This window comes from Gastrolobium bilobum, unplaced genomic scaffold (genome assembly GCF_033153095.1).
Source record: "Gastrolobium bilobum isolate Gb01-03AN ecotype WA unplaced genomic scaffold, APGP_CSIRO_Gbil_v1 utg714, whole genome shotgun sequence".
In the NCBI taxonomy this organism is placed as follows: domain Eukaryota; kingdom Viridiplantae; phylum Streptophyta; class Magnoliopsida; order Fabales; family Fabaceae; genus Gastrolobium; species Gastrolobium bilobum.
In genome coordinates this window covers 87,400-110,459 of record NW_026899261.1, presented here as the reverse complement: position 1 = coordinate 110,459, position 23,060 = coordinate 87,400, and the positions used below count along the sequence as shown (strand labels likewise).

The following is a 23,060-nucleotide window of genomic DNA, read 5'->3' as shown; positions in this document are numbered from 1 at the left end:
ATGAGTAGGGAAGACGTTGAAAACACTAACAAGTTACTGTTCAAAATTTGCATGGAAGGGGAATGGAATGAGGTAGTTGATATCTACAAGAAGAATAAGAAGGCTCACGAAGCCAGAATAACGAGATCAGGGGACACTGCATTGCACGTAGCGGTTTCTGATGGGCAAGAGAACGTGGTCGAAGAACTAGTGAAACTGATTTGTTGCGAGCAAGATGAGCATCGAAAAGCTTTGCGAATTGGGAATAAGAGAGGGAACACGGCGTTGCACTATGCGGCTTCACTGGGGAGTGTGAAAATGTGTCACTGCATTGCTTCCAAAGCACCTTCATTGTTGAGTATTCGCAACGTTGATGGTGAGACCCCTCTCTTTTTGGCTGCTCTCCATGGCAGAAAAGAAGCTTTCCTTTCCCTTCATTATCATTGCCACGCCAATCCAAAGACTCCCAACTATTCAATATGTAGAAGAAATGACGGTGACACCATTCTTCATTGTGCAATTGCCGGAGATTATTTTGGTAAGAGCATAGATACTTTCATTTGTAGATATTTTCATTGTTTCAAAAACATCTTATATGCGAATTTTTGTATAAAAAAATGATGATGAAGAAATTTATATTTTGTGATATATTCATCTTTTAATGTGCGAGTATAGACACACCAACACACGCTAATTCTCTTTAGCTCCCTAGGGAATGATTAAGTTATTATATAAAGAAAATCAAGTTATTATATATAATTAAGTTATAGGGAAAACCTCTTACACCGGACACGAGTTTTTTTTTTTAAATGTGCGTGTCAATGTTTCAACACGCGTTGGTTCCGATTCGACAAGGGTAGAATGCCTGGTCGAAGGTCCAGTACAGTAGGTAGCAGGCGTGTTCGTTTTGGCTCCCGAGCGAGGCGACCATTCTTGCTGCTATGTACGTGAACCTTGACTTGAGAGATTCATCCAATGGAACCCACCCTCAAAGAAGGACCACAAGCTCGGGGCTCGACGAAACAGAAAATATAAGCATTAAGTAAGAAGTCTGACACGTTATCAACATTTTGGGACACGTAGTCAACTCTTCGACACGTTTTTCTGACACGCAGTCAACTTTTTTTCGACACGTGATCAACGCTCGGACACGTTTTTTTTAATAACTAAAATTAAAAAAATCATTTATAAATATATTTTTTTCTGTTATGAAATTTGACATGAAAAATTAACAATGTACGAATTTTTTTTTTTATATTTTATGTTATAAAATTTGAATATTTGATTGGTTATATGACTCATTATGGACTGTTATATGTATTAAATTAAATATAAATTATATTATATATATTGAAAATATTATTTAATATCAAAACATGTCCCAACGTGTCGAAAAATGTCATTTTTTTTTTATAACAAAATGTCATTTTTTAAAATTATCGTGTCGGCGTGTCGTGTCGTGTTTCGTGTCAGTGTCCGTGCATCATAGGGAAAAACAACTCATGTTATAGGATAGTTGTTTTCTTTTAATAGTGATCATTCAATTTTCGTGGAGTATTTTCTTTTATTTGTTTAATAGATGTGATGTATATAGCATGAGATATCTATTTTCTAAATGAAACCCTTTTAAGTTATTTATATAATTTGTGTGACAGATTTGGCATTCCAAATAATTCACTTATACGAAGATCTTGCAAACTGGGTTAACGAGAGAGGGTCCTCTCCTCTTCATATCCTGGCGAGTAAGCCTTCCGCTTTCAGAAGTGGTAGCCGCCTTCGACGGTTCGAAGCAATTGTTTATTACGGTAAGTTTCGGAAAAGTTATTGTAACTTGTCTATTACGATAAGGCATTTAGCAGTTTTTTTAAGCATTTATATGAGGGTCTCCATTCCACCACAAATCAACTAATTAGACTCTCTCTTTTTAATACATGTTTTTCTGAATTAGTTTACACTATAAAAATTTAAAGAAATGTTATTATTTTATTTTTTTTAACCTCGTTGTTCAAAATTACAATATATGTGTGTTATTTATTTGAAAGGAATATTCATTAAGAAGCTCGAAGCAGCACCCAATTGTGAGGAGCTATGTCCAACAACAAGCAAAGACAAAAATAGTCATCCCAAAAATTACCAGACATGTGTGGAGCTTTTGAGGGTGATAAAAAGATCTGTCTTAGTTCGTAAGTAAAACGAATCTATTATTTGTTGTTGTTGTTTTTTTTTTTCAATAACATATAAAATCATTTCTTTTTTCAGATGTAATTTCTTTTCTGAATAATATATAGATAAAGTAGAAGAAAGCCACAATACTCTCACTATGATTTGTTCCTGAATTTTAGAGAAAATTATTGTAACCGCAATTTGATTCATTTTCCACATATCCAGTGACCGACCCTTTGACACGATTTTTGAAAAATAAGTTGCCACGAAAAGATCAAACTGGAACTCAAGGAGACGTTGAAGCATCGAAAGAGATGGCTACAAATGGAGCCGAGACAAAATGTTCAGGTGAGGAATAATTTTGGTACAACTCATACGTTACGATAGATTTTAAAACTTTCATAAAAGAAGCTCATCCTAGATGAAAAAAAAGTAGGATGGGCTTCATCTTATGGAAGGAGACTCATCTAGCTTTGTCTACTCTTTAAGCACGTGTTTCTCACACCCTCATTTGGGAGTGAATTTTCTATGTGCAGGGAGCATCAAAATTAAGTGTTCCCTTCTCACAGATAGAGAGAGTAAAAAGGAAAATGAAAAAAAGTGGATAAAATGAAAAAGAAAAAATTATTTTTGTTAAAGGTACTACCAGAATTTTGTATGGTCCTGAACGATACAAATTTTTTTCTCCGTTTGGGTGAAAATCCCTACTTCTATTTATAAGTGAATCGAGGAATCATAAATCAAGAGAACAACTTTAAGCGGGTCTCTTTTGATTGTATTTTGATTTTTTTTGTTTTTAAAATTATTTTATAGAATACTTAATGGAATATGTGTTTTCTGTGTTTTGTTTTATTTCAAAAGTTAAAAATCAAAACACAATAATAATTTTCAATAAATTATAACCGTTAAATTGACGGAAATCAATGGTGATTAATTTAGTAGTAAGATTTGTAAAACTTTTCAGCAATAAGAATAATCTCTCCCCAAAAACTAATCAAATATGTTCTCTAAATTTAATTGTAAAAACAAAACAAAAAAGAAATATAATTTTTTTTAGAACTATTTTTATAAAACAAACCTTATTAAACATATTTTTTATTTTTTTTTCTGAAAATTAAAAAATTATTTTTGAAAACAGAATTTAGATAGGTGTTTAGTAATCTCACTACCCTTTGGTGTTTAGTAATCTCAGTACCCTTTGGTATCATTTCTTCAGGATCAGAAACAAGGGATTCGTCGAGTCCGTTATTTCCTGCCAATTACAAATGCTGTGTGGATTTATTCAAGTTTGCATATAAGCTAACGTTGGTAATTCTTGGAAAAGGTACGTCACCATGAACATATTTAATGGTAGAGTCATGTATTTTGTATATTTAATATGCACACCGTGCTTCTTCCATAAAATTTGCATACCATTTTTGCAATTTTGAATTTTAACTAAACTCATAATAGAGTTTACAATTTAACTGGAGGCATTTGGATGAGCATTCTTTTTTTAACTTTTAACTGAAAAGATTAATTTCGCGACTAAATAAACCAATCCAAAGATACATGAATTTGAAAATAAATAATTTCCAAATTCGTGTATCTTTGGATTGGTTTATTTTCAAAAAAAAAAAAAGTACACGAATTTTGATTTTGATTTTCTTTTGAAAGGCATCTTACGCCTCATCAATCATCATTTGTTTTCGTTGCTGTCTTTTGTTGGGGTCCCTTTTCAAGTATAAAAATGACATAATATAACCCATAACAATGTAGTATTTTTTTATTAATGAAACTACGAAGGGTCAACCAAAATAAGGAAAATACGACGGAAGAAGGAGAAACACGTGTGGTGTGCTCAACTAGTGTACGTACTTCTACAACGAGGTCGCATGTATGAGTACGATGACAATGGCCGTGATCCACACGAAAACTTACGGGGTAAAGCTCGAGAGATAGCTCCATCTAGTTTTGAAGGGTGGGATGATACTTTGGCCACTATTACCGAGAAGCAGCAATCTTCCACCACCAAAGGAGAGGCCAGGCAACAAAATAATGGTAAAACATTAATCACTAGAACGTTTCTGGATTAATATTGATTAGTGCTTCAGCTTTTGTAATTTTTGTAATTACTATTTATCTTTCTTTTAATGTGCAATAGATGAGAAACATATAAAGGGGGAGATGCTGGAGACACCGATATTAATAGCAGCAAAGAATGGTGTGACAGAATTGGTAGAGAAAATCCTGGAATTGTTTCCGGTAGCTATTCATGACATGGATGCTAAGAAGAAAAACATAGTGCTGTTGGCAGTAGAGAACAGGCAATCCCACTTATATGAGTTCTTGCTCAAATGGAAAAACCGAAAGGAAAGTATATTCAAGAAAGTGGATAACGAGGGGAACAGTGCATTGCACTTGGCAGCCAAGTATGGAGACCTTAAACCTTGGCGCATTCCTGGCGCAGCGCTGCAAATGCACGGGGAAATCAAGTGGTACTTGGTAAGTGTATATATGACTGAGTTGAGATAAATTAAAAACGCTTGTTTGAATGAAGAAAAATAAATAATAAAAGCACCGTTTGAAAACATGTGAAAAACATAAGCAACATTAACTTGTTTTCAAACAAAAATGCTTAAAACTTGTATCCACCATAACGTTTAAGAATCAATTATATACAAAAATAGATTAAACCACTTGGATGTCAATCTGAAATCAATTATCCCTACAAAATCACATACTATTTTTCATTATTACCATTCATTGGAATTACCTACTATTATAAATATAACACCTCCAAGTATAAATATACTCACCCAATTACCTTTACTGATGAATGGATGCAGTATGTTAAGGAATCGATGCCACCACGTTTCTTTGGTCGATACAACAAGGACAACAAGACTCCAAGAGAGATCTTCACCGAAACTCACAGGGAACTCGTCAAAAGCGGCGGGGATTGGCTGATCAAAACCTCTGAATCTTGCTCCGTGGTGGCAGCACTGGTTGCCACTGTGGCCTTCACCACATCCACCACTGTCCCAGGTGGTTTTCATGACACAACCGGTCTCCCAATCCTCGAAGACAAGCCAGCATTTGACATCTTTGCCATCTCATCACTCATTGCACTTTGCTGTTCGGTCACCTCGGTGGTGTTGTTCCTGTCAATACTCACATCTCGGTACCAAGAGAATGATTTCGGTAAAAGTCTTCCTAGGAAGATTATATTTGGTTTGACATCGTTGTTCATGTCCATTACCTCCATGCTGGTTTCTTTCTGCGGTGCTTTTTTCTTTGTGCTCAAGGACAAATTTAGATCCGCTGCATATCCTGTATATGCCGTGACATGCCTGCCAGTGACACTTTTTGCCTTGGCTCAATTTCCACTATACTTGGATCTTATATGGGCTACTTTTAAGAAAGTACCACAGCGTAGGTACAAAACCACACTACTTTAGTTGTAAGTACGAGTAGACCAGCATTCTAGTAGCTTCAATTACTATGCATTTGTTACTAATAGCACTCCTGTAACATAATCCCACATCCTAGTTTCAAGACCATGTTTTTAGTAAATGTTGCTTAATTTAGACCTTGTTGTATTTGTTATTTCATAAGAGACTACAGACCTAGTGTGTGTATTACAGTATTTCTATATGCAATATAAAATGTTTCTTACAGTATTTCAAAACATAACTGACATTTTTTTGGGTGGATAAAGACTGATAGCCCCTAATCAAAGAGTGTACACAAGGAAGAGTGAGAGAATACAGAGGGTTAATTCCTCAAGTACATGTGAATGAGAAGGTCGTGAGTGGACGTGAGGAAGAATGTGGTAGCTTCTGATGGCTATTCAGACATGGATAAGTTGAAGAGCAAGGGAGAAACCGTTAGAAGAGAGAATAATTAAGGGTCAGAGAATAATTTGGGTAATTCTGAACAATAAAGTTGATGTTTTGACTGCCGGTGCTTCCATTGGAAGTGCAGGTGCCTTTAGCTTTCCTTAAACACCTGACTTACGATTCAGGTTGTCTATAATTCCTTTGCAGTTGTTAATGGGAATTCAGACTTATTTCCCCTGTTTTCTTGAGTATTTGCCTACTGTTGGTTTGTTTAGCAACTGTTTGATTGTTGAAACTCTTTTTGGACTGAGTGGTACCTCATCAAAGACAGTTTTATAAAAGATATAATCATGCAATAAGATAACATTAAAAGATACCCACTGATACTGAGGGAGACACCACACAAACTACGATGCTAAGTTTTACTTTCTTGACCTTTTCAGCTCGTCCAAAGAATACAACTGCCTTCAAATATAGTTTGAGATAAATTGGGAAACAGAATTATAAAAAATCAACTTGCCTCCTTATCACGCTAGAGAAACCAGAAGGTCCAAAATGACAACTCTAGAAGACAACAGTATCAAGCATCATTCCAAGAGTTTGAACAATGTTGGAAGACATCAAATTGGAAACATGCTCTTCAAGATGTTTCTTGGCATCCTGTCTTCCCACATTTGCTATTGCAAGCTTTTCAGGGGGCAGCTCATCTTCCTCTTGGACTGCCTTGTTGTATTTGATAGCTAAGTTCAACATTTCCTGCATTATCAAATTAATTGAGACCTACGAGTATCTAGTCTATGAAATATATTAGGCCAGTTTTCAAATCTTAAAACCAGCATAAATAAACAAAAAAATTATGCAGCGAGTTTATTTGAGTAATCAGACAGGCACCGATCTACCTTATACACTGAATCCTTAAATTACCTGAACAATCTGTTCATTAGTTTTGGAATGCGTATCAAAATGCTGAAGTGTCAAACCATCAGTCCACTTCTTCTTGTGAAGATTAAGCAACATTTTCTCCTCAAGTTCATTCTTCCTGTAATTAATGGCTATGGAATAGTAATGCCGGTTCAACCCATGGATCAGTGCCTAAAGAGGGCCAACAAATATAGATCAGAAGCAGTAAAAAAAATATATAAGTGCAATGTAACTGCTTCCCAAAAAAAAAACAATGGTACTGATGCCAAAAAAGATAAAGGGCTTTGAGTAGCTCACTTGAATGGAAGGTTTATTCAGATGCCCCAGATTGGATGTTGTCTGCCTTGGTTCTTGGCCAAGCATCATCGTCTGTGGATTGATCAATCGAAAAGCATCAATAACCACTTTGCCTTTAACACTTTGTATTGGATCTACAACCACAGCCACTGCACGCTGATTCAAAGCCTCAAAACTCTGCATGGCAGAATATACAAGAACAAGTTATACATACTAATCAACAGCACCATACTAATAAGAACAAGTTATACATATATAAACCTGTCAATGATAGAAGTGCTTCAAATTCTAATTCAGTGTTTAAAACTTAAAAAATCATTAAAATAAAAACTAAATGGGATCACCTGCCACATAAATTTCCCTTGGATTAGGGTAGTAGATACATAAACAAGATATAAAAACACAAGGATCACCAAAAGAAGAAGAAGAAGAAAAAATAAGAATAAAAAAAGCTGAACCTGCTGTGTATTGATGTCAACACCAGACAGCCAACAGCCAAATCCAGGATGTGAATGGTACCAGCCAACAACCATCTCTGGTCTGCAACACAAGTAACAATCATCAATAAATTCATGAATCAAAGCAAACACAAAGATTTAAAAAAAATAAAATAAAAATACCTTCCAGTTTGTTTGAGCATATCAAGCATATTAGTCTGAAAGACATGATCAACGGCTTCAACACTAACACCAGTGCCACTCTGAGGCATTGCAAAGACATCAACAACACGGACGGTATACTCGTCCACGAATTCGCCCAGCATTAAACCCATCACCTCCATGGGAACCCCAGCCCTTCCTATCATTGAAAAAACCACGAATTCAAGAAAACCCTAATTTTGAAATTGGGCACCCCCATGATTTGATTGGGTTAAAAACGGGAACTTTACCGTGCTTAAGCATCTTGAGGAGAGCGAGCGAGGAAATGTAGACCTGCTCGGAGGAATCGAGAGTTGGGGAATCTGGGGGTGGATGCCCTAGCGCTCCTCCTGCACCTGCGAACATTCGCTGAAGCCTCTCCATGTCGAATCTCTAATTTCAATTCAGATTCTGTTCTGGATTTGAAATTTGAGTTGGTTTCAGTGAGGATTGTAGTTGAAGGTAAGGTTGAAGTTGGAACTGAACTCCGAAACAAAGGAACAAGAACAATTTCTTTTCGTAGTCACCACATGGCTCCGTACAACAAAGATGAAAGTATTAGATTCGGGGAATTATCTAAGTATTAGATAATGGTGAAAGTATTAGATAAAGTATATAGTTAAAGCATTTAACAAGTGAAATTATAACCATAAAAAGTAAAAGCTGAGAAATTATAACTATATATTTATTATTGCTTCACGTATATGATTTTACCTATAAACATATTAATTATAATAATATGAAAAAAATGAATGGTAATAAGTGTTATAAGTGAAAGAAAAAGGCTTTTTGACCCTTATGACCCTTAATTAATAATTAATTACCAAATTGCCCTTCATTTAAAACTATTTCAAAAATTTACCCTCCCCAACAAACATAACACCAATCTGCCTCTGTTTGACCGTTGACCACGAAGCCTACCCGGGTACACCCCTCCCTACCCTGGTATTTTTTGAAATTTTTTATCTACCCGGGTAGAGAGGGGTGTACCCGGGTAGAGTTCTTGAATCTGGAAAAATGGTTGAATTCGTTACCCGGGTAAGAAGGGTTGTACCCGGGTAAACATCCAGAGTAGCGTTTTTATATAAATGAAAAAAACTGTGACAGGCATGGTTTATGGACGATAGCAACGAAGATCCAAGGCTTCCTCGCCATGGCAGCCCTAATGAATTTGTTTCCATCAACCAATTAGCAGGTCATTACTCTCTCTATCTATCTATAGTTTTACTTAGTTGTGATGTTGCAGAAAAATGGTGAGTTTTGCATAATTGAGACTCTTATACTGGAAGCTGAATCCAAATGATGTTGAGGAAGATTAGAGAAACTAGGGGATACAATTACATGGTAATGTTGTATTAATTTTTTACTAATTTCATTTTGTTTTCTGTAATCAGAAGGTGCTTCAATTTTTTGCGTTTTCATTAACCTGATAGAAATATAAATCCTAGGAGAATATGAATTGGAAAAAGAAACTTTTTAGCATCTCGGTTATATAAAAACGCTACTCTGGATGTTTACCCGGGTACAACCCTTCTTACCCGGGTAACTAATTCAAGCATTTTTTCAGATTCAAGAACTCTACCCGGGTACACCCCTCTCTACCCGGGTAGATAAAAAATTTCAAAAAATACCAGGGTAGGGAGGGGTGTACCCGGGTAGACTTCATGGTCAACGGTCAAACAGGGGCAGATTGGTGTTATGTTTTCTGAAGGGGTTAAATTTTCGAATTAGTTTCAAATGAAGGTCAAATTAATAATTAATTATTAATTAAAGGTTATAAGAGTAAAAAAGCCGAAAGAAAAATATTATTTCTACGAAGAAAGTGGCGGCCATTGTTTATTAATAGTTTATATAATTTATAATTTTTTAATCAAATCTTCGTAAAGATAACTGTTTGTATAAAAGTAAAAGAATAATATTAACTAAATTATATTAAATTGCCACGATTCATCTTTTTTTATGAGTGCAACTCCTTTAAGGGAGGTATAAAAAATTGGTGAATTAATATTAAAAATGGGTCTCGTGAATCAACGTCGGTAAAAAAGTGAAATAGAATAAAATTATCATCTTCAAAATTTTATACACTTTGAGACGATACAATAGCAAATGTCAGATAAAAAGTTACTGCATTATGAATATTTCTTTATAAATATAAAAACATAATCGATGAAAACAACAATACTGATTGTTCAAATGTTTTCATAAAATATAAACTTTCTATAATAATATATTAATAAAAGAATGCACACCAGGAGGGATAAAATGATGGCTATTATACATGGTTCCAACTAGAGCTTTGTTTCTTTTTATTTTTTTAAGTTGAAAAATCAAATTATTTTTAGGATTTTTCTTTAGTTTCCAATTCCAGCTTATGATATAGGTCCAGTTTGCTTAAGATTTTTTCTCCTCTTCTTTTGTTTGAACAAGAAGCAAACTTAAAAAAAAAAAGGTCAATTTTTCAACAACAACTAAAAAGGGTCAACAGATTAAAACCGAGTCAAGTGCACGGCCAATCTAAATAATTACTCGAATTGATGCCCCTAACTGGAGAAGGTATTCTGTGAGCCTGGATCATGATGGTCCTTTCCCAAAAAAAAAAAAAAAAATAAGGATGGAGAGGAAAAAAATCAAAAAGAGAAAGGTAGAAATGAAAGAAAATTTTTCATTTATAGAGAAGGGACCACTAAATAAATAGTGAATCTGGAGCATATTAAATTCCCCCCCCCCCCCCCACTGAGACCTGGGTTGATCCGATTCTGCTTCATCGATTCTACTTCAACTTTGTTATACAAAAATTAAGAAATTTTTATTACAAATAAAATAAATTTAATTGGTTCTTTAAAATATTGAAAATGTGCTTTTATTCATTTTTTTTTCTTAATTATTAATATTAAACATAAATTTAGAAAAATATTGAAATTTATTAAATTTTTAAGATATGAAAAAAAGAAACAAAGAAAGTATCTTATTTGTGTGGACGGTGGAAACCGTCACCACACACCATGCTTTCTCTGTTGTTCATACTTCATACAATGGAAATCACACTCTCATTAAACTAATTTTAAAAAAATAGGTTATTTGATTGGATAGTATGCTTTTGCATATCAGTTGCCTGAGCCTGAGCCAATTGTGTTTGGGGAGTTAGTAAGTCTGGAATATTCCACATTATCTGACCGAGATTTTCGGTCGTCAATAAATTGATTAACTTGAAAGTTGAAAGTTTGGTCCGCAATTCGACCTAATTTTCTTGGCCTATCTGTGCTTGGACTTGGAGCATTACAAATGTTATAATAAGGATTTTATAAGAATTCATAATTATAAACAGATAATAAAAATTTAAACCGATCTATTAGGACTTTCTTTATGGGTGGAATAAGAGTATATTTAGGTTTTCTTCTTTGTGTTGGATTATAGTTAGAAAAATTACACTAAGAAAGGTAATAAACTCAATATAATATTCCTTGAATGCATATTACCAAAAGTACATTCACACGGTGGACAAAAACCAGAAACTAGATCAGATAAACTCATAAACACACTCAAAATACTTGACTGATTAACAAAGCTTGAACTATTTTACATTGCTTCAGACTCGGTAAGTCAACAGTGAACCATTTTACACTGACAGAAATTGCATATCCCTTTTCAACTCCATCTTCTTGTACTCAAACTCATCAGTTTCAGCCAATTGGTTTCTGTCAAGCCATTCTATGGTGTCTTCCACTGCCTTCTCAAGCTTCTTCACTCTATCCCTCAATTCATAAGCAAGATTCTCAAGCGAGTTCTTAGCCTTCACCTTCTTTCTCACCTCCTCATCCTCTGCCTTATACCTCTCTGCATCTCTCACCATTCTCCTGATCTCTTCCGGGCTTAACCTTCCCTTCTTGTTGCTGATTGTTATCTTCTTCTTCACCCTCGTGGCTTTATCTTCAGCAGCGACCTCGAGAATACCATCAACATTTATATCAAAGCTAACAGTAATCTTTGGGTCTCCTCTTTGTGCTGGAGGGAACCCAGAGAGCTCAAACTTCCCGAGAAGGAAGTTATCCTGTGTCTTAGCTCGCTCTCCCTCATATACTTTGACCAAAACATTAGTTTGATTATCTTGTGTGGTTGAGAAAACACTTTCCTTCTTGGTGGGGATCATTGTATTCTTTGGAATCAACACAGACATGACACCACCATCAGTCTCAACACCAAGACTAAGCGGCATGACATCAAGCAACAACAATTCCTCCACTTTCTTATCTCCTTCACCACTCAAGATCGCAGCCTGAACTGCTGCACCATATGCCACGGCTTCATCAGGGTTAATGCTTTTGCATAGCTCTTTGACTTTGCCATTGACACTAAACATGTCCTTCAATAGTTGCTGAACTTTTGGAATTCTAGTAGACCCACCTACAAGAACAAACTCATGGACTTGAAATTTACCAATCTTTGCCTCAACGAGGCACTTCTCCACCGTCTCCATACACTTTATGAACAAGTCCTTGTTCAATTCCTCGAACAACGCCCTTGTAACAGTGGCATATAGATCAACCCCTCCACATAAAGAATCAAGCTCAATAGTGGTCTGGGAAGTTGAAGACAATAACCTCTTAGCTTTCTCACACGCCGACCTTAACCTCCCAAGAGCTTTAGCATTCTCACTAATGTCCTTCTTGTACTTCCTCTTAAACACATCCACAAGATAATTCACCATATTGTTATCAAAATCCACACCACCCAAATGGGTATCTCCCACTGTGGCCTTAACTTTGAACATCCCTTCATCGATGGTCACCAAGGAAACATCAAAAGTACCACCACCAAGATCAAACACGAGCACGTTCTTCTCACCTTTTCTCCACTCCTTCTTGTCCAACCCGTAAGCAATAGCAGCTGCAGTAGGTTCGTTGATGATCCTCATCACGTTGAAACCTGCGATTTCCCCTGCATCCTTAGTGGCCTGTCTCTGTGAGTTGTTGAAGTAAGCAGGGACAGTGATCACAGCATGCTTCACTGCATGACCCAGATACGCCTCAGCAACTTCCTTCATCTTGGACAACACCATGGAAGATATTTCTTCAGCTGCAAGATGTTTCTCTTCCCCTTTATATGTGACCACAATCATGGGCTTGTCTCTGGTGCCAGGGACAACCTTGAAAGGCCATACCTTCATGTCTTGTTGAACTAATGGGTCGGAGAATCGCCGACCAATCAAACGTTTGGCGTCGAAAACGGTGTTGTGTGGATTAATGGCTACCTGGTTCCTGGCAGCATCGCCCAATAACCTTTCAGAATCAGTGAAGGCAACGTAAGAAGGTGTTGTGCGGTTTCCTTGGTCATTTGGAATGACCTCAACACGGTTGCGTTGCCACACTGCGATGCAGCTGTAGGTTGTGCCAAGGTCAATGCCTATGGCTTTGCCTTTCCTTGTTGCCATGGCAGAGCTTAACAACTTGAGAGTTGGACACTTTTAACAAAGAAAGAAAATGGTATTTTGGGTTATGAAAATGAAAATGTGGATGTGATTAATGAACAAGATGCAAGACACTCTTTATGTATTTATAGGCATGGAAAATAAACTGATAGTATCTGAATAACAATTTATATCGAAAGTTTGTGATGCATCTTCTTGGAAATAACCATGAAGAATATTGGGGCAATGTTTGAAGGATTGGGAAATGGAAGGTTTGGTAATTTCCAAAGACTGGCCCTCAATAAAGTGGGAATTATTCTTATCCCAAAACAAAGGGAATATATATTTAGATCTTTAAATAATTAATTTATATTTATTTTAATTGGTTTTAAATCAATCAATATTAAGAATTTTAAAAATTACATAAAAAAAAAAGAACAAGGTTATACTTACAACCTTTTTTCTTTACAATCTCTTACAACCATATTTTAACACCATTGATTTCTGTCAATCAACGGTTATCATTTTCGCAAATTAAATTCATTAATTTATTAATAATTCACAATAAATAATAACCGTTGATTGGCGGAAATCAACCATGTTAAAATATGATTGTAAGAGGTTGTAAAGAAAAAAGGTTGTAAGTATAACCTTCCTCCAAAAAAAATTAATGTTAAAGAATGAAGCTATTTTTAAAAATAATACTATAAAACATCTAATTTTATTTATTGTTAAAAGGGGAAGGTTATAATTATTACATCTTTTTCTTACTACCTCTTATCAATCTAATGATTGTAATTGATTGGGTTATATTTATTAGTTAATTTTTAATTTTTAATAAATTACAACCATTAAATTGATGAAAATTAACAATTAAAATTTAATAATAAAAGATAGTAAAAGAAAGAGATAGTAAATATAATCTTTCCTAATTCATATGGTTAAAACAAGATTAGATACAAAATTATTAAAAGCACTCTTATTTTAACTATTATCGGATGCTTTGCTTTACCAAAGAGATTATTAAAAACAGCAAGTAATAATTAGACAAAGACTTCCACTCTCTCATAAATAGGAAGGGCTCTATTATTGGTACTGGGTCCAGTATGACACCTTCTTTGCTAAGGAGTCCATTTGATTGGGTGTTTTGTTTTATAGTTACAAAAAAAAAAAAAAAAAAATTATTTTAAGTAAGTTTATCCTTCTTTGCTAAGGAGTCCGTTTTTAAAATATTATATAGTAAAATAAAGTTAATAGTCTTTTCCGACCTTGCAGGAGCCATGAATTTTTCTAATTTATTAAAATTTTAAAAGAATATATCTTTATTTACACTTATAAAAATAAATTTACTTTAGGGAAAATATTTTTCCTAATATATGTTGTTTTTGAGCTGACATTTTAAGGTATGTTTTTTAAAAGAAAGGAACATATTTCAAGTGAAGAAGTTGGGCTAAGATAATCTTATCGCTTTGATAAGAGGTGGTCTAATAAAATGGATCCCACCTTGTATATAAAGGGAGGGGACTATAAAAAAAGGGATTATGCATTATGGGCTTGTAATTTTTTTTCTTTAAGCTGAGAAAAAAATCATTCTGTTAATAAAAAAATTATTCCATTTAAAGTAAAGTATTACTAGGTTAACTTTAACTTAATCCAGTTCCAGTGTGATATTTTGGTCATGTTAACATCTTGAAATTGACTATAGCTTGACAAGTGATTAGTTGTAATGAAACAAAACTTAAATAAAATACGTAAATTTCAAAGATAGATAGTTAAGTTATAAATTGGGATAATTTTATAAATGATCCTACTTTTTGTAAAAAAATAAAAAATATCACTAATTAACTTCTTTTTAATTAATAATGCTCTAGCAGCTCAAGCTCTTTTTTTTGGGTAGGCAACTCAAGCTTTTAATAATTGATTTAGAACTTACGGATAAATAATTGGGGAACAAAATAATTATGATATAATAAAATTTAACAGTTTTTTTAAACCAAATTTAACAGTTTTATTTAAATTAAAAGACGGATAAGAATATTTAAATGTTAAGGGTATTATTAATTAAAAAAATTAGAGTATTTTTTATTTAAAAAAATCAGAGATATTTATAAAGTTTTTTTTCTCTTAATATGCTATATAGTACATATAGATTTTGAGCCATTTATCTACAAACGAAGCTTATTTTGGGTACATTGAGAGTACCAATTTCTTTATTCAAAAAATAAATATATGAGATACAAATAAAAATAATTATTAAAATAAAAATAGGAATTTATTATTCTTATGTTAGATAAAAAAGAAATTATCTTTTACACATGCAAATTCAAAATAGATCTCACTCTATTTTTTCTCTCTCTCTTCCCTTAAAAGTAGATCTCACCTGCATAAATGAGACCATGGGATACAATAGTTATTTCTTACTTTATGGAAGAAAAAAAACTATTATCCATAAAAATAAGAGAAGGGTTACATTGAATTTTTTTTTTTTATAAATTTATAAATTATACTATGTCTGATCGGTCAAACTTCACTCAAGAGTATCTTACCGGTCATATAGTGTTGTTTATAAGTAAAAAAAATTGTAAATATAAATTTTCTCTAAGAATAATATAAAAATATTATCTTTTGTCATATTTAATAAAATGTTTTATTTTTCTCATGTTGTTGGAGATAAATATCTCTTATCATAAACACATAATATGATGGGGTCCATTATTTATTAAAAAAGAAAAGAAAAATAATGACACAATTTTTTATGTAAAAAAACATGAGATAGTTATTTAATATAAAATGAGAGAATCATTTTCCCTTGATACATCGAATATTAATTGAATCTAGTAGGAGTATCAAAAATATTTTCGTACACACGGTGTCGTGGGTTGTCACATCCTTGTCTTCTTCCTTTCACATTTTGTGTCAGATCCTTATCTTCTTTTTCACATTTTCAAACACAGTATCAACACACAAACAACAATTGAAAATCATAAAAACTAAAAATAAAAAAACATATGACAAAGATAAATTTGTAGACACATGCCAACGTTACCAATGTGACGCACCTGTTTCTCCACTCTTGGAGTTTCTAAAACCTCTATCTAATTAAACCCGAAAAAAAAACCCATCTATCTCATGAATTATTTCAAATCTTTAAAAGCATTTAGTAGAAGATAAATATTTTTATTTTTGAGAATTATGATTTTTTTTTTTGGATTACGGCCCATCACTGCCGCCCCTCAAGCCCACGCCCTTGGGAACCTTGGGAGGATATAAATCGCCGGATGTGCATGTCGAGGCAGGAATCGAACCCGGTGCTTTGGTGCATTTCTGCCACAAGACCCTAGGTTTCGACCCTTTCCACTAAGCTTATGCCCCGGGGCTTGAGAATTATGATTCTTGAAAGTATATTGGGAAAGTGATTTTTTCATAAATATTATCAAAAAATTATTTGGTAGAATAAAATATTTTTAGAAATATTGGCTCAAATTTCTTGATTCTATATTTGGTTGATTGTTAATGATTCATGGGAATATGTGTTGATTTTATAAAATTAATATTTAATGATTTTTTTAAAAAATTCTAATATGTCATAAAAGGGTCAAAAAGCTGCGTTGGAGATCAAACTCAAATTTTCCAAATGAATTTGACCATTATCAAACCAATTTCGTTCTCAAATTAGAACAACCTCAAACGACTAGGTCTTTAACAAGATAGGGTATTTTAGTCATAAAAATATTAAAGCAGAGTTATTTATGTCCTATAAATTATGTAAAATATTTCCACAAGTTGAAAATCCAAGAATACCCTTACCTAGTAGTATTATTTTATTTCATGGAATTTGTTGCAATCACGGCAAGTATACCGGTCGTAAAAGTAATAAAGTGCTGAGAAATATATCGTTCTCACCAGAATTAATTGAACCAAGCACTATTCTCACTATTTCCCTTAATCTGGACGGATCAAAATAATTGGAAGAGTAATTTTGAATAAAATTAAAAATAAAGACAATTGCAATTAAAATAAAACTCAGACAAGAATGCAGAGAATTAAAACAGAATTAAAGAAATCAATAATGAGACTGTAGTTAGGGTATACTTCACCTCCGATCCCCTTTGAGTAGTTTAAATTGATTTCAATAATAATTTATCCCAATTGTTTCAAATAATTTATCTTCTAATAATTGGTTGGTTAAATCATAATTTCTTAGTGACTTCGACCCTTTGACCTAATTAGAATCATAATGTCTTAGTAATTTCTTTCAGATTAAGCTTTAAGCGCAATGAATTATGAAAGTTTGCAATTCCTACAAGCCTATATCTAAATCATGCAAGAACTAGTGTTTACCCCTGTCAAGATTAAAATCTCAATATGCCTATTGTGAACCCTAACTCTCAAATCCCTATATAAATGATCGAGTCATTCAAGAATGCATAAAAATAATTTCGAGGTAAAACACAAACTGAAAAGAAAGAATGGCTAAATAACAACACAAGGTGGGGTGAATTGGGTTTTCAAATTTTTTCGTTTTAAACAAAGAAAATCAAAAATCTCTTTTCAAGAAAGCATGCAAGAGAGATTTTAAACTATTAACAAAAATTCTCAAACTTTATAAAAAAATTCATATCATCAAGAACACTAAATCAAAAGAGTTATATGCACCAGAAAGTAAAAAGGTAAGGGAAGAGAAGATAACACTGGGATTTATCCTTATTCACTCTCTACCACTTGAGAGCTACATCCAGACTGTTATCGATTGTTCCACTATCATCAAACTTCCAATCGGTGCTTAAAGAAACCATTTTACAAGAGGAAATTTACAAGACTATGATAAACCATTTGATCACCCTTAACCTAAACCCTAGGATCACTCCACTTGTCTCAAAACCAATCACAAGAGAAATTTTATAAGACCTGTGATCTCCCTAGACCACGCTCAACCCGACCACCTTAAGTATTACTCCACCTGTACTAAAAATAAAAACACAGCAAACCAAATCGTTTAGAACCTGTAGAGCAACCTCCCTACGTCTAGAATTAAAAGTTATCACAAAAAAAAGATGAAGAAAAGAAAAGATGTTGAGCTCTCTCAAAGTATGCAAAATAAGCCTAGATGAGTATGATTTTTGGGTTCTAAGTGTTTCAACATTTTTCTCTCCTTAATTCTTGAAGAGCTATGAATAATGACTCAAGGTATAGTATTTTAGACTTTTTCTGAAAATCAAATCCTAAGGAAAAATCTCTAGATTTATGCACTAGATATTGCATCATGATTTTTAAGAAAACTTTCTAAAATATATCTTTTTGAAAATAAAATTAAATTCTTCAAATTAACTTTCCTAACCTTTCATTTTCTTTCTTCTTCATTTTTTTATTTGTTTCTTTTTGATTTGGGCAACTTTTGTGATTGGGAAAAACTCTGTCTTGCCGAAATCACTCTCAAAAGTTCTAATCCCAGTGGAATTCGACCTAATGAGAAAAACTCATTCTTTAAAAAGGGTGAATTTGCCCCTACTTTTGTCAAATTCAATCGTTTGCTAACCCTTTTTGCTGTTTTACTGTTGCAGAATGGCAAAATCGTAAATTTTGCATCAATTTAAGTTGCTCTGATTGACTTGAAAGTTGGTGAGTTGAAGGAGGACGACCTGACGATCAATAGTCAAGCACCAGGTGCACCACGCCAGGCACTGGGTGCACCTCGTCGGGCACCAAGTTAACCATTAGGTGACCATCGTCAAGCACCAGGTGCACCAAACCAGGCACTGGGTGCACCTTGTTAGGCACCATGTGCATCACGTCCTGCACCAGGTGCACTTAGCCAGGCACCGTGTGCACCTCGTGATGCACCACATGCACCTCGTCAGGCACCAAGTCAAGCATCACATGCACCTCGTCAAACATTAATTCAAGCAGCAGGTGCACCACGCCAGGCACCAAGTCAAGCATTAGGTGCACTACGTCAGGCACCTAATGTACCACGTCATGCACCACCAAGTCCAGCACCTAGTGCATGACTTTGTGTGTAAGAACCCGCACCGTTAATTAAGATATTTAATTAATTAATTATGCAAAAATAGGAAATGATTCCATAATTGACCCTAATAATTAATTATGAGGCTTAATAATCATAATAAGTGATTAAGAATGCTGAAAGTCGCTTTTCGGAAGAAAAGTGCAGATACTGGTTCTGCTAGTCGGTATAAATGCGTGCCAAAAAAGTATCCCAGAAAATTAATGTAAGTGCATGATAATTACTAGAATAATATGTAGGACTTATAAAACGAGTTTCAAGTCCAAATAATGAGAACTGGTGCTAGAAATCGGTACTGGCTCTTAAAAGCGCGTACCGGAAAGTTGCTCAGAAAATTATAAGAAAAATATGATAAATCTCAGAAAATTATGTAGTTTCATAATCCAAAGTTTGGGATTAAAATGCTAAGCGTAGCAATTAAAGCTAATACTGTGTGTTTTAACCCTTAAGTGCCCTATAAATACAATAGTTGGGCACAAAACCCTAGGTGTGTTTTTTGAAAGAAACTCAGCGGCTGAGTGTGGCTTCTCTTTAGAGTTTCTTGGAGTCCTAGCCTTCTTCTCTAAAGTTTTCATTTTTTTTCTTCTTCCTCTCTTCCATTAAAACACCACCCATCCATTAAAGCTTTAGGGTGTTGAAGGAGAACCCATTGTTGAAGATTTGGGTGCTTTCTAAACCTCTCAAGCTTTCATTTTTCTGTTCTCAAAAGAATCCTAGGTAAATTTAACTATTCCCTCTGTAAATTATTGTTATGTATTCTGTTGAAATATTATTCGTGAAATTACTGTGCGCGGTTTCCTTATATAATGACCCTCACATTTATTATGGATTTAATATTGAAGGATAATTACAAAGAAAAAGAAATAAAGTCATTTTTGGTGAAAAATGAGTTAAAATGACAGTTAAGAGGTAAAAAATGCGGATAAATAAAGTTATCTAAAAGTGAAAGTAAAAATAGAAACGCGACTAGAAAAATATTCTAGTCTATTGGTTAAAGTTTGGTAATGAATGGAGGTGTGTAGATAGATGAGCTTATACCCGCTAGTATAATGAATTTATATAAGTGACTCAAGGGAGTCACTGTTCCCTTCTCTTTACGGACGCGAGACAGAGAGAACGAAGGAAAGAAAATGAAAATGGAGATTTTGATTAAAATTCTTCCAAAATTCATAACTTGAGCTAGAGACCTCCAAATCACTCCGTTCCAAAGCCAAACCTGTAAAAAATTTCGAGAGGAATCTATTGGTACCAGTATTTCTGAGTGGGGTTCACTGTAGAGAGAGATCTTCTCCCCCAAAGAATTCGAATTTCATGGAAAATATGGGTTTTGATGGAGCTTGAAGCCATGGGAGCTTGAAGCAAGCTTCTCCCTTCATTCTAGGTAAGTTCATGTTAAGAAATCTTTGTTTTCTTTGAGTTTTGAGAAAGATTGAATATAGGTTTTCATTTTAAAAATTTGGATTGATTGAGCATGTTAGAGCTTAATTCAGGTTTAGCTCATGTTGAGAAAAGTGTTTAGATGAGAATTTTAACGGTGAAAATGTATTTTGGAAAATTAAAAATACCGTATTTTTGAATAGTGTCGTATACGTGAATAGTAACGCATACATGAATAGTATTGTAGAGATGAACAGTGTCGTATATATCAATTAACGAATCTTGGATTAGAGGTGTGTGATAAGCTTGAATTTGATGGAGTAAAGCATTGAAATCATGAAGTTGGCATGATTTCCTTTATGTGCCTCTTAGCCATTTTCAAAGGAAGTATGTGCTATGAGTTACTGTTTTACAAAGCGAGCATACTTTTATGCGTGGAATGATATTCTAAGGTGTATGGACCTTCGCTTTGGTGAAATAAAAAAGAAAATAAGGTAGCTCCTTTGTATGGCCTTAAAATGAGTTTTGGCCATTTTCAAATGAGGTATATGTTCGGAGATATTGTTTCGCAAAGTGAGGATACTTATATGCGTAAAATAATTTATATAGGTGGCTAAGCTTGGGTTTAGGCACTAGACAAAGAGAAATCTTATAGCTCCTTTGTAATGGGCATTCGGCCTTAAATTGGGAAAAATAGGCTTTTAGGTGCTAAGAGGAGTAATGAGTGTTCTAAAGGCCTTTTGGGACTATCCTAAGACTAAGTGAATATATGGAATTTTGTGGGGATTTGTTGAACAAAGAACCACCCACTCATGACTTAATATGATTAAGTAAAAAGAAAATAAACAATAAAGTGTGTGTCTTGTATATTTACATGGCATTATATCATTTTATTGAGTTTTATGTTGAATTCCTTCTCTAGGTGTACCTAGGGACTGTGAACGTTTGGATTCTCGTGGAGTATGATAAGTAGCTTGTTCTTCAAGTAAGCAGATTGTAAAGCTCAAAGAGGTAAGCTCTATGTTTATGGGGTTCGCTCCTACTTTGTGTTCCGCCATAGTGTACGGACTGTGGTCAGGTTGTATGATATGTATGAGATATATGATATAGATGCATTCATATAGAGCTATATGATAATATGATATGTTTTGTTTTGATGTATTTACTTTGATATGTGTTAATATGATATGTTTTGTTATGATATGACTTCTGTAATATGATTTCTGTAACAATATCTGGCCATTGATTGTATAGTACCCGGATGTTCGCTTTGGGGTCCTCCCTCGGGACTGATGGTGTACGCCTCTGATATGTTCTGGTTCCGCTTTGGGGTCCTCCCTCGGGAACACGTGCGTTGATTTCCGCTTGGGGTCCTCCCTTGGGAATGACTGCGTACGCCTCTGATATGTTCTGGTTCCGCTTTGGGGTCCTCCCTCGGGAACACGTGCGTTGATTTCCGCTTGGGGTCCTCCCTTGGGAATGACTGCGTACGCCTCTGATATGTTCTGGTTCCGCTTTGGGGTCCTCCCTCGGGAACACGTGCGTTGATTTCCGCTTGGGGTCCTCCCTTGGGAATGACTGCGTACGCCTCTGATATGTTCTGGTTCCGCTTGGGGTCCTCCCTTGGGAACACGTGCGTTGATTTCCGCTTGGGGTCCTTCCTTGGGAATATCTGCGTACGTTTCTGATAAGATATGTGTATATGTTTTGTTTAGTTATGATATTTGATTTTATGACATGTTTTATGGGATATGTATGATGATTTTGTAAATGATATTTGTTACGTACGTTGATTTCCGCTTGGGGTCATCCCTTGGGAACGATTGCGTACATCTTTGATATAACACGTTTTGTTCTGATGTGAGTATTGTGATGATTTTTGTAAAAGATATTTGTTACGTGTGTTGATTTTCGCTTGGGGTCATCCCTTGGGAATGACTGCGTTTGTCTTTGATAAGATATGTATATATGCTTTGTTCAGTTATGATAATTGCTTATATGATGTTTTGTATATTATGTATCTGACTGTCATGCGGGAAGTGAGCCCAGGGTATGGAGGGTTTTCCATAAACCTGGAGTTTACTAGAGATTCGTCTCTAACCCCGTTTGGGGATATGATTTCAGGAACACAGTTAATTGAAGAGCCTCATGGGACAAGGACACTAACCGTGGCTAGAGGTACTAGTATGAGGATGTGGAGTTCTGGGTGGTCGGATGCTACTATTTGTTTTAGACGTATTTTTGGAAAAGATGTATTGTTGCATAGTGTTCATATTCGATACATGTACATTTATGTATTCAGGCATGATGATATGACTATGTAGTATTCAGTTATGTTATGTATTGGATTGCATGCTATTAGATTTGTGGCACGGAGCCAAGTTCAGCATGCGCCCATAGATGGGTATCTGAGTATATTTGCATGACTGGTACTT

At 34.5% G+C, this 23,060-nt stretch overlaps 3 protein-coding genes and 1 long non-coding RNA gene across 7 annotated transcripts; 2 read left to right on the top strand and 2 right to left on the bottom strand.

The window, feature by feature from the left end:
- Positions 1-6,019, top strand: LOC133288872 (uncharacterized). Its single transcript, XM_061486694.1, has 7 exons — positions 1-517; positions 1,635-1,784; positions 2,368-2,490; positions 3,359-3,466; positions 4,012-4,182; positions 4,286-4,626; positions 4,971-6,019. Exons 1-7 carry the CDS (start codon positions 1-3, stop codon positions 5,580-5,582), a joined length of 2,022 nt encoding a protein of 673 aa, XP_061342678.1. The 3' UTR covers positions 5,583-6,019.
- A 299-nt stretch (positions 6,020-6,318) lies between these two features.
- LOC133288927 (26S proteasome non-ATPase regulatory subunit 14 homolog) lies at positions 6,319-8,382 on the bottom strand. Of its 2 annotated transcripts, none has more exons than XM_061486769.1 (6): positions 8,071-8,382; positions 7,802-7,979; positions 7,640-7,721; positions 7,182-7,358; positions 6,888-7,055; positions 6,319-6,719 (listed from the first exon to the last, which is right to left on the bottom strand). In XM_061486769.1, exons 1-6 carry the CDS (start codon positions 8,201-8,203, stop codon positions 6,528-6,530), a joined length of 930 nt encoding a protein of 309 aa, XP_061342753.1. In that variant the 5' UTR covers positions 8,204-8,382; the 3' UTR covers positions 6,319-6,527. The 2 variants fall into 2 exon arrangements, with proteins under 2 accessions (XP_061342753.1, XP_061342754.1); XM_061486770.1 differs by having other exon boundaries at positions 7,802-7,975; positions 8,071-8,202.
- A 2,849-nt stretch (positions 8,383-11,231) lies between these two features.
- LOC133288861 (heat shock 70 kDa protein-like) lies at positions 11,232-13,506 on the bottom strand. 3 transcript variants are annotated; one of them, XM_061486682.1, is made up of 2 exons: positions 11,778-13,506; positions 11,232-11,618 (listed from the first exon to the last, which is right to left on the bottom strand). In XM_061486682.1, the coding sequence occupies exons 1-2, from the start codon at positions 13,245-13,247 to the stop codon at positions 11,436-11,438; spliced, it is 1,653 nt and encodes a 550-aa protein (XP_061342666.1). In that variant the 5' UTR covers positions 13,248-13,506; the 3' UTR covers positions 11,232-11,435. The 3 variants fall into 3 exon arrangements, with proteins under 3 accessions (XP_061342666.1, XP_061342667.1, XP_061342665.1); XM_061486683.1 differs by having other exon boundaries at positions 11,233-11,678; positions 12,060-13,506; XM_061486681.1 differs by having other exon boundaries at positions 11,238-13,505.
- Positions 13,507-20,356: 6,850 nt separating this feature from the next.
- LOC133288937 (uncharacterized) lies at positions 20,357-23,060 on the top strand. The gene is made up of 3 exons (XR_009748423.1): positions 20,357-20,629; positions 21,548-21,636; positions 22,750-23,060. It is a non-coding gene; the product is annotated as an uncharacterized LOC133288937 (long non-coding RNA).

Excerpts from the sequence above, each read along its gene's own strand:
- LOC133288872 (XM_061486694.1), top strand. The coding sequence starts at position 1 with ATGAGTAGGGAAGACGTTGAAAACACTAACAAGTTACTGTTCAAAATT. Across the intron at positions 2,491-3,358 it reads AGCCGAGACAAAATGTTCAG|GATCAGAAACAAGGGATTCG; the intron begins GTGAGGAATAAT and ends TCATTTCTTCAG. Across the intron at positions 3,467-4,011 it reads GTTGGTAATTCTTGGAAAAG|GTCGCATGTATGAGTACGAT; the intron begins GTACGTCACCAT and ends TTCTACAACGAG.
- LOC133288927 (XM_061486769.1), bottom strand. The coding sequence starts at position 8,203 with ATGGAGAGGCTTCAGCGAATGTTCGCAGGTGCAGGAGGAGCGCTAGGG. Across the intron at positions 7,980-8,070 it reads CCTCAAGATGCTTAAGCACG|GAAGGGCTGGGGTTCCCATG; the intron begins GTAAAGTTCCCG and ends TTTCAATGATAG. Across the intron at positions 7,722-7,801 it reads ATGCTCAAACAAACTGGAAG|ACCAGAGATGGTTGTTGGCT; the intron begins GTATTTTTATTT and ends CTTGTGTTGCAG.
- LOC133288861 (XM_061486681.1), bottom strand. The coding sequence starts at position 13,247 with ATGGCAACAAGGAAAGGCAAAGCCATAGGCATTGACCTTGGCACAACC.